The 10,445-nt window shown below is 39.4% G+C and overlaps 1 protein-coding gene across 1 annotated transcript; it reads right to left on the bottom strand.

The window, feature by feature from the left end:
- Positions 1–246: 246 nt before the first annotated feature.
- Positions 247–10,154, bottom strand: cyp3a65 (cytochrome P450, family 3, subfamily A, polypeptide 65). The gene is made up of 13 exons (XM_084069441.1): positions 10,035–10,154; positions 7,668–7,761; positions 7,534–7,586; positions 6,988–7,087; positions 5,518–5,631; positions 5,258–5,346; positions 4,632–4,780; positions 3,635–3,762; positions 3,323–3,401; positions 2,818–2,978; positions 2,008–2,234; positions 1,354–1,516; positions 247–625 (listed from the first exon to the last, which is right to left on the bottom strand). Exons 1-13 carry the CDS (start codon positions 10,103–10,105, stop codon positions 536–538), a joined length of 1,518 nt encoding a protein of 505 aa, XP_083925567.1. The 5' UTR covers positions 10,106–10,154; the 3' UTR covers positions 247–535.
- Positions 10,155–10,445: the final 291 nt, after the last annotated feature.

Raw genomic sequence — 10,445 nt, 5'->3', positions numbered from 1 at the left:
TGTTTCTAAAGTTTTTTATCCAGTATTTTGCATCTATCAATCTTCTATCTCATACAGTAAAACCCAGTGTGGTAAATGTAGCCCTTTCTGGAATTGACTACTACATTCTAAAATATGTTATTCCATAATTCTAATATTTCTATTTACCATGGTGGTCAACTTAATAATCACTCTATAATATGATATAATCACTTTATTTATAAAAATGGTTAGAGATTACAGAAAAACAAGCTCACAACGCCTCGCGCTGTGAGCTTGTCGATCGGCTATTTTCAGCAAAAGCTTTCCCCACAATAACAGAAAATACACCAGCATAGGGCCTTTAAGTGGTTAAGGCACATTTTCAAACTGATAAAAAGTATGACATGAATCAAACACTGGAAAGGGAAGAATTGGCAGGCTAGTACAGAGTTGAAGCTAATTCATACTTAGTCGCACATGCCTTTCAACAAATGGCGCTCGACAAAAGTGAGATAATATTGATAGTAAGTGTCAAAGTGTTGAGTGACAGGGCATATTATTAGCTTTTAGCAGGTTAAGCAGCCACATGTGCTCTTGGAATCAACTTGAGTTTGATTGGTTCCTTGGGTGTTGTGAAGCCATCAACTCCTAGCTCCATTGGAATCTGGAGAAACACAAGTAACATCACAGATGATTAAAAGTGGCGTTACTGTTAAGTTATTTATTGTAGTCGTGTAGTCGTTGCCATAGAGAGTTTGTTCGATAACGGTGTCTCCAGGTCTCTCCATCTATTTAGTAAATAAATAGATGGATAATTCAGGATACATGATAAACAAGTGAAACTGGAAGAGATGAAACCAAAAAAACAAGTAGACAAAATTGGATCAGAATTACTATCAGAATTTAAGCTGATAAATTAGTTCTCTCTCCTGATTGGATGACATTGGTTTCCCACCTGGAAATGTATTTTAAGTTTATTAAAGACCTGGAGAGACAGGGAGACGCCTGTTACTGAACAAACTCTCTATAGAGCAAGGATTCCTATCAGAATTAGAGCTTTAACTTTTTAACAAAACACTTTTTGTTTTAAAGGGATAGTTCACCCCCAAAATTACTTGTTTTTTATCGATTAGTCACCCCCACAGTTTTTGTTTTTGTCGCATTCCTAAGCCAATAATTTCATGACCGGCAGCGCTTTCGTTTTTTTGGGGGTGAACTATCCCTTTAACCAAAGAATATCACTTACAAGCGCATTTCAAGCGACCACGAAATAAACATTCAAATTATCCCAATGCATAAGACAACTACGCAGCAAAGTCCAGAGTGCTCTCCGTTTCCGGGTTAAATTCCCACTCTGGAGTTTACTGTGTAGATAGCAGAATGTCTTCTCACCACAGTCTCCTTGCAGGTGACGATGGTGAAGTTCTGAATGAGCTCCACCACGGCTAACTTCAGCGACAGGATGGCAAACCTCATGCCGATACAGTTCCTTGGCCCTGCTCCGAAAGGTAGGTAGGCATACGGATCTATGTTGTCCTTGTTTTCTTTGCTGAACCTAAAGATAGAGAACATAGAATAGGGGTTTGAAGGGTGGTTTGTATGAGTGCAACATACTCCAACCGAACAAGACGTTCTTCCCGTTTCAAAAGGGCTTGCCGAATTGAAGAAAGAAACTTTTTTTGTTTACTTGGTCTGCTCTTTTTTTCCCTCTACACCTATACCGCTTTGCCAAAGATAGCAGATCTACAAGCTCACAACGCCTCGCAGCGCGAGACGTTGTGAGCTTGTAGATCTGCTATTTTTGGATAAAGTTCTCCTCAGAAAAGGGATGCTAGGGTTCAAGTGGTTAAGGTAAAAAACAAAATCACATCACACAAAGATTTGGCGGACCCCCTGTAGTGACTCTGAGGACCCCCTAGGGGTCCCAGACCCCCTTTTGAAGACCCCTGCTGTAAACTGAAAAAAAAGGGCACTTCTGGTCAAGAGGGCAAAGGGCAGGTGCCCTAGCACCACCTAGAGTCTATCTGTGCGCGTCCCTGATACTACCTTTCAGGTTTGAAGGCTTCGGGCTCAGGCCAGAGGGAGGGGTCGCGGTGTAGAGCGTACACGGGCACGGCGACACAGGTTCCTTTGGGGATGGTCACGCCGTTGATCTCCACCGAGCTCTTGGCTATTCTCTCCAAGCGGTTGGCGATGGGGTACAGCCTCTGGGACTCGTTTATTACCATGTCCAGATACTCCATCTGCGGCAGGCCTTCATACGTTGGTCTAGCCTGGTGGTGGTTGATGGAAACAAAACAACAACATAGTTTTAAATGTTTTAAAAGAAAAGAAAATAAACAGCAAAATGTAAATATAAACGCGCATATTTAGACAGGATTTTTGGATAATGTTTTCACCTGCTGCTTTTTTTTTTTTTTTTTACTTTGTTTATTGGGTTTCCACAGCAGGATTCAGCATTAAAGGCATATGATCAGGTACATAAAAGCTTCCTAATGCAACCAATAAAATACAAAAGCTCAATAAACACATTGAATTATCACCCCAAAACATGAAGACATAAAATTAAAGACATAAAATTAAAAAAAATATATATACCACCTGCTGCTTTTTGACGGATAAAGTCTTTTCTATAATTTTTGTTATACCTGTTTTTACATGCTTGGATACTAGAAATACTGTCCTTGGGTGTTTTGAAAGGCACTTTAACTGTCACGTATTATTATTATTATTATTATTATTGTTATTACACTTATTATTATTATTATTACCCTTATTATATTAGTAGTAGTAGTAGTAATAGTAGCAGCACTGAACAGTCAGAAGAGGATGAGAGAGAAAGGGCAGAAACATTACCTTGTCTGGGAAGGCCTGGTCGACCTCGTCCTGTAAGATCTTCTGTTTGTCAGGGTTGATTGCCAGATTGTGAGCCAAAAAGCAGAGCGTGCTGCTGGTGGTCTCGTACCCAGCAAAGATGAAGATCATAGCCTGGGATAGGATCTCGTGATCTGTCAGGCCTGTCAGACGAACAAACCACATGCCTCAAAACCAAGATTACAAGATCACATATCTCATTGTGGCAAAGTTAACTATCAGCATAGCTGAGCATTGTGAGTATTCATTTTTCATTTTCGGAATGTGGTGTACAGTAACTTAAGTACATGTACCCATTGTGAAATGGCACATTCTGTATAATGAGTACTTTTACTTTAGAAAAAAAAGTATATTTTGATGCCATTGCTTTTAAATTCTTAATACCGAACTTGTACTTGTAACAGACTATTTCTACAATAGGATATTGTTACTTCTACTTAAGTAAAACATTTGAGTAAGTCTTCCATCACTGGGTTTCATACTGTACCTTTCTGGGTCTCCTTGTCATCTTTGGTTTTCTCAGAACCTTGAGAGTCGACCATCAACTGCATGAAGTCCACTCGGTTCTGCCGGATCAAACACAGTTAGATACTGGGTCACGCTGTCTGATATGTAGTGTAAATTATATTTTTGGTTAAAGCAAAAATAGTTGAAGGGATATTTCACTTTCAAAACAAGCCAGGTCCGCCAAATACATATCATTTTGGGGGTCCTTGACATGAAAAAGTTTGAGATCCACTGACTTACTGCACCTTTAAACATCTTCAAATAAGTGTAAAAAACACATTGTGGCATTTACATTGTGGTCGTTTATGTTCCGTTCGCCTTTAATCTTCGCCAGAAAGTTGTAGAAGAATTGGGACACCTCAGCAGGGAAGAGCGAGATGTCAAATTTGTCAAAGAGTGGTGACAAGAATGGAAACAGAACTGAATTGGAACGAAAAGACAGAATGTGAATTGTAAGTGCAGGTCTTAGCAGAAAAATATCACAGACAGCGCTGGTTATAAGAACATGGTGGTGGAACGTGGTGTAAAGTAACTAAGTACATTTACTCAAGTACTGTACTTTTAGACCGGGAAAGAATCAGTGTAATGTTTTGATTTCTTTGGCAGATATACAAGCTCATAGCGTGGCACTGAGTGCCGCGCTATGAGCTTGTAATTATTATTTTTTTAAATCTTGAATATAATCTTGAATGAAATATTTGAATATATATATATTTTAAAGTGAACCTGCTTTACTCAAATCTTCAGAAGGAGCGAGTGCATTTTCCATGGTGCATTTTTTGTGGTGCATTTATGTGGCGCAACGGTACTGTCATATTCCTGCTCAGTGTTCAAATTTCTACACATCTAAAAATGTGTTTGTTTGCATGTTCTCCCCGTGTCTCCTAGGGTAGTTAATACCCTCACAAAAACATGTAGTAATCCTGGTCACTATACTGCCTCCCCCTGGTCAGCCGGGGCGCCTGATGGAGGGGAAAGGAACTGGTTGGAATAACGTGTTCCTTCCACACGCTACGTCTAACCAGGGAAACTCCCCCCTGTCAGGTGACAAGAAGGTCAGTTGGCTCTAATGCATGAAGGAGGCATGAGCTCGGCCCTGGCCTCCCTAGGCTGGTGGGGGGAGTGTAGTGTCCAGGATCACTCAGCAAATTGGCACCGGGTGAAAAAAGGGTTACAAAATCGAGGGATAAAAATGATAAGTAAAAAAAAAAAGACATCTATAAATGACACACAGCGTTCCCGGTCTTAATGGGTTAAGTACAAAATGAGTGAGTACTTCTTCCACATACCGATGAGCACAATCATGGGGTTGAGGAAGTTGAAATTGACCATCTTCTTGATGTTGCTCACAAACGGATCTGCCGGGTTGTTGATGGAGTCAATGTCCACACTGAAGGCAGTGCTGGTTACGACATCCATAGCGTATGGTCCAAATACACTATGGGGAAAATAAAACCCACATCAAACTATAGGGCTACAGGGCAATATGTGAATATTTATCTCAATATCGTGTTATGAGACTACTAGATATCATCTGAGATTTTGGATATCATTATATAACATAAGTGTTGTTTATTTTTATCTGGTTTTAATCATTTAAGCCTTATTTCATACTTCCCCAAATTATATTTTTTTCTAAATGACCAAAAATTGCTATTATTGTCACAATATGATATTAATATTAATGATTAATATTAACCACAAAAAACTGAACTTTGAACATTCAGTGGATTTTCTGTGGTCTGGGGTTTTCTGAATAATTAGGCTGAAAAGTAATCTGTGATTGGCCTTGACTTTTGATATACTTTTGAATAGCCACATTAACAAAAACTGTTCACCAATATTTGTAGTTGATTGACTTAATTGGATTAGACAAAGTAATCATAGCTCCAAACCAAACCAAAGCTCAACTCACTCCTTAACTGGTATGGCCTCTCCGGCTTCTGTTCTCCTGTGAAGGTCCTTAATCATGTTGTTGGAATGGTTCATCATGATTTTATACATCTGTACGAAGAGGAGAGAACAAATGGGTTCCCAGAGGTTGAATGAAGTTTCATGAAGCTTCATGAAGTTTATGTGACACGTGAGCTCTCATAAAAGATGGCTGTTTTAGCATTTTTCAATCTTTCCAGAGAAACAAATCAAATCCTATATTAAAAATGGCCTCGTCCTTACCTCTTTCAGTCGCCCGCTGGTGAACGATGGAGAGAGCACACTACGGATCCTCTTCCAATGCTCGTCTTCTACAACTGACACTGCATCAGCCAGGGGTCCATTTAGCCCAATGTCCTGAACCACAAACACACACACACACACACACACACACACACACACACACACACACACACACACACACACACACACACACACACACACACACACACACACACACACACACACACATATACACACACACACACACACACACACACACACACACACACACACACACACACACACACACACACACACACACACACACACACACACACACACACACACTTATAAATTATATAGGATGGCTACAGTATCTCACAATGTGAACCTAGATCATTGGCTCCCAACCGTTTTTCCTTGGAGCTCCCCCCCTCGTACATCTGACAAATGCTGAGACCTAGGCCTGTCACAATTATTTTATAATATATTTTTGCATAATCGTCATAATCGTCATAATCAATTCCATGTTAAAAAATGTCATATATTTTCAAAAAATGTCAGAAATAGTGGAAATAGCAGATCTACAAGCTCAAAACGCGTCGCAACAGGTCCTGATCTTGTGCAACATAAAAACATCTTGGACTACCTCCAAACAGACCCCTAGGGGGGTCCCCACGTGATTTGGTGGGGGTGGGGGGGATGGGGGGGTTACCCAGATGACAGAGGAGTGACAATTTAAGGACTTTTAAGATCTTTTTAATACCTCACCTAATATTTCAAAAAGAAAAAGACCATCAAACTGCATCAAACTATAATATAAAAACCTGTCAAACATTGGCCAGAATTGTCAAATAATATAAGAAAGAAACAAAAAATAGCAGATCTACAAGCTCACAATGCCTCGCAACAATATTTATCTGAGGAACTAAATTGAATGCCTCAACTCCCTACAATTCCAAGTGCTTGTCAGGCTGTGGGGGGGGGGTCTCCAGTTCAAATATGATTATTTTGGGGGGGTCATGGCAGGGGCGCAGCCATGGGTGGGCCTGGGTGGGCCTGGGTGGGCCGTGGCCCACCCACATAGAAAGTTGGCCCACCCAATCGATTTTGCAAAAAAAAAAAATGTTTTGGGATATATATATATATTTTTTTATAATATATGTTTTTGATAATAAATAGGTAAAATCAGGCAAAAATAAGAATTCAATAACCTAACCCTAACCCATCCCTAACCCTAAAACCGAAATAAAGTAACAAAAACAAAAAAAGAAAAGTCTAAAAATCCGCCCAAAAACCACACATTTTCGCACGTGCACAAGGGGCGGCGTGCCCACCTGCTCCTGCCTAGGCCCAGCCTATAGTAGCGTTCTGGCTGCGCCACTGGGTCATGGCCTGAAAAGGATGAAGAACCACTGCAGTAGATGATGGTGGTCAGAATGACACGGTGACTAATGCATGATGACATACTGTACTGTGAAGTGTCCTTACCCGCCTGTTTGTGAACACAGAGTAGCATTCCTTCACCAAGATGGCTTTGATCATGGCTGTGTCCATCACGCCCATCATTGGCTGCCTGCCGTCGAAGAACCTGCAGGAACGATTAGCTAATAAGCTGCAAAGTTGCATGACTGAAAGGTGCAGGAATGACCAAGGTCATTTTTTGACAATTCTACTCTTATTAAGAACGATTAATTGAGATTAAGAACAACAGATCAACAAGAGTAAAATGGCATTTATATTAATTTGTTCTTATTCTCGTACATACTATCCTTGTATATTAAGCTAGGCTATTTCATATCGATTCTTATCCTTAGGAACGATTTTTTGATTATTATGACCTATCCCTACTACAAAGTAAAATCCTCAGTGTTCATTTAAGTCTGAGAGTGTACAAATGTAACCAAATGAACCCGTAAGGGCTGGTCCATTCGGTCACATTTGCATGTTTATCGTTCATAAGCATGTTTTTTTGTGTGCAAAATATTACACAATATTACAATGCACACATTCACTCCAACATGCACTCAAACTTACCCCCACACCTTGCCATACTTCTGGAAACACTCCATGTCAAAATTATGGACACCCTACGAGATGAAATCAGAGAAGTCTTTTAAGTTTCAGAAAAACATCTCAAATCGTTGTAATAATATCAGGAGGCGACTCACTCTTGCGTACTCCAAAAAGGTCCCAATAAAGGGCCATGGCTTTGGCCCTTTTATGCCGGTGTTCTTGAAAAATCCATACGGTGCATATCCATACCTGATAATAATGTAGAGACAATTATGAGTCTACTAGTTACTAGTAATTTCCCATAAACAAGTATATCCACCATGGCTATGTGCAGACCATTTTTGCATGGGGTGAACACTTTGGTTGATGTTTGAGTTGTGTTGTTGCCTTACCATGATGTAACTGGGCAAGAAATCAAACAATAATTGCTCCATTGATAATTCAAAATCCGTTACATTGTACGTCAATGTAGAGGCTCAGGAGGAGCTCTTTTAGCCTGTAAACAAACGCAAACAAAGCTGATTCTGACAATATAGAACATCATCAAACCCAGTACTATTTGTTGTTTTTTTAAATATCAACTTCCTGTTGATTTCACTATTTGAAAATCCAGATCTGCAGATCCAGTCCGGCTTTTCTTCCTAATATAAATAGCTAATACAACAGTAAGTTTACATTTTTATTTAAAAAACAAATAGTACTGGGTTTGGTGATGTTCTATACTGTCAGAATCAGCTTTGTTTGCGAGTAATTTTTGATTTCTTGCCCACCTTTGGAGTTGCATCATGGCAATTTCACCACAAAGCCCAAACCTAAGTGTTATAGCCCTTTAAGCCCTGAAATTGCTGAAGTCTACAAGCTCACAACGTGCCACAATGCAACTTGTTGCAAGCTTGTAGAAGGTTATTTTGCTATTTTTGAAAAGTATAAAAAGAAAAATGTGTTTATGAAAATGTGAGCCTTATAATGACAAGCCCAAAATTGGCACGCCAGGTGAAGTGGTTAATTGAATGTATGGTTGTAGACAAGAAAACGTGTGTGTCATATGTCACATGTATAGAAAACGTGTCTATAACGTGTGTGTCATATGTCACATGTAGTTGGATGGGTGTGGAGTGAGATCCAATCAGATCTAAAATCAGATTAATCTGAAAATAAATAAATAAAAAACATTCAGAGGTGGAGAATGTATGCATAAAATAACTGAATTTGAGGTTAAATAAGAACACAAGGGGCTGGCAATTGCCATCCGCTCTGGGTGGGACCCCAGCTGCAGACCTGGTCCACCTGTCTGGACCTAGTGAAGCTCCACCCATTTTGACCTACATGATGCATTGTCAAACGCTAAGGGGGACATGCTTTTAAAAAAGAAAAAATGATCAGTGGACATTCTTGTATTGCATAACCAACCAGCTTGGGGAGGAACCAGGAAAATAAAATGGATAAACTGCCAGCTCTGCTTACACTCTTATATTGGCATTTATCTGCATTTTACAGCTAGCATAATTGCTTATTAACAGTAGCACTCCCATAATTATCACTCTGATAGTGTTATCGTGGCTCAAGTCCATGTGAGACTGTAGAACACTGTGCAGAAGGGCAAACAATAATATTATCTGTAAAAACATAAGCAATCCATTATAGGCTGGTTCTAAATCTGAAGTGAATCTGTCATGTGACCATCCACATGACTTTATTTCAATTTGGAATAATTATGCCATTGCCTATTGAGGTAGCCTACAGTAAGTGACCAAAATCTCCCAATCAGTTTAAGTACTTTATTCTATACTTCGGCTATTCAAATTAAATCACTGCAGAATACATTCAGGTCTCCAGTCAGACATTTGGAAATGTTGCATACCTGCATAAGAAGCATTTCTGGAGTGAAATCTACCCATTGAAAATGTGTAACCAATAACCAATAACCTTAGTACCTTAGTATAGTTGTATTGAATTATTTGTGCCTTCCTGTCATTTCACTTGTTCTGTGTTCTTTTCTTCTCTATTCTCTGTCCCTCTTTCACATCGGTAATGTGATGTGGATGTGGCCATAAAGTTCATTCTGATTCTGTCATTTAGTTGTAAGTTGTTGAATCGAACACTGTTTCATGTAACAATAAATTACATACACAATCTGGCTGCTCACAATTCAGCCGTATTATTATTATTTGCGTTGTTACATAACCATTGCAGCATGTCTACATGCATGTGGAAACAATGCTGAATCCTTTAGCTCCACCTTAAGTGGAGAAAAGGTTAACATGAGGAGGCCTCACAGGTCAGCAGCTTACATAATAGCTGAGTTCAAAACAGTTCAGTGTTTTTTTGTTGTTTTGTTGTAGGAAGAAGTTATAGGCTATTTAAAAAAGTACACTCGTAGTGTATAAAGTGAACTTGAACAACACTTGCACTTGTAGATAACGTCACATTTTTTTAAAACAGCCTTAGGCTATACTCAATATCCAAACTCAATATATTTGACAGCTTCAACTTTGTTTGAAAAGCTTGATATGCCTACTTACCAAATGAAGAGAGAGATGGCAATTGCTATGAGAGTCCAGGTCTCAATGGAGAGATCTGGAACAAACCACATGATGCAGCAGCGTCCTGATCTTCTCCTCAGCCCTGCAGAGTTGAACAACAACTGCTGCAAGTCTGTCCTGTTCTGCCTCAAATCCCTGCAGAATACAGAGGGGCGGGCCCACCACATGCCCAAATATGGAAACGTTACATAAGCCCATCCCACACTGGTGTAGGCCTACTGAGACAAGGGTTTTAGTACTCATATTTCTTATACTTAAGTGAAAGTATCAATACCGCAATATAGAAATACTTGGAATTCAAAATGTACTTAAAGCACCAAAAGTAGAAAATACTCATTATGCAGAACGTCCCATTTCACAAGTTTTAAAATGTGTGAAAATCTTTTGAAA

The sequence above is a fragment of the Gymnoscopelus microlampas genome (assembly GCF_963454915.1).
Source record: "Gymnoscopelus microlampas genome assembly, chromosome: 10".
Lineage (NCBI taxonomy): Eukaryota > Metazoa > Chordata > Actinopteri > Myctophiformes > Myctophidae > Gymnoscopelus > Gymnoscopelus microlampas.
The sequence above is the reverse complement of the archived record's forward strand: the minus strand, read 5'-3'. Positions and strand labels throughout refer to the sequence as shown.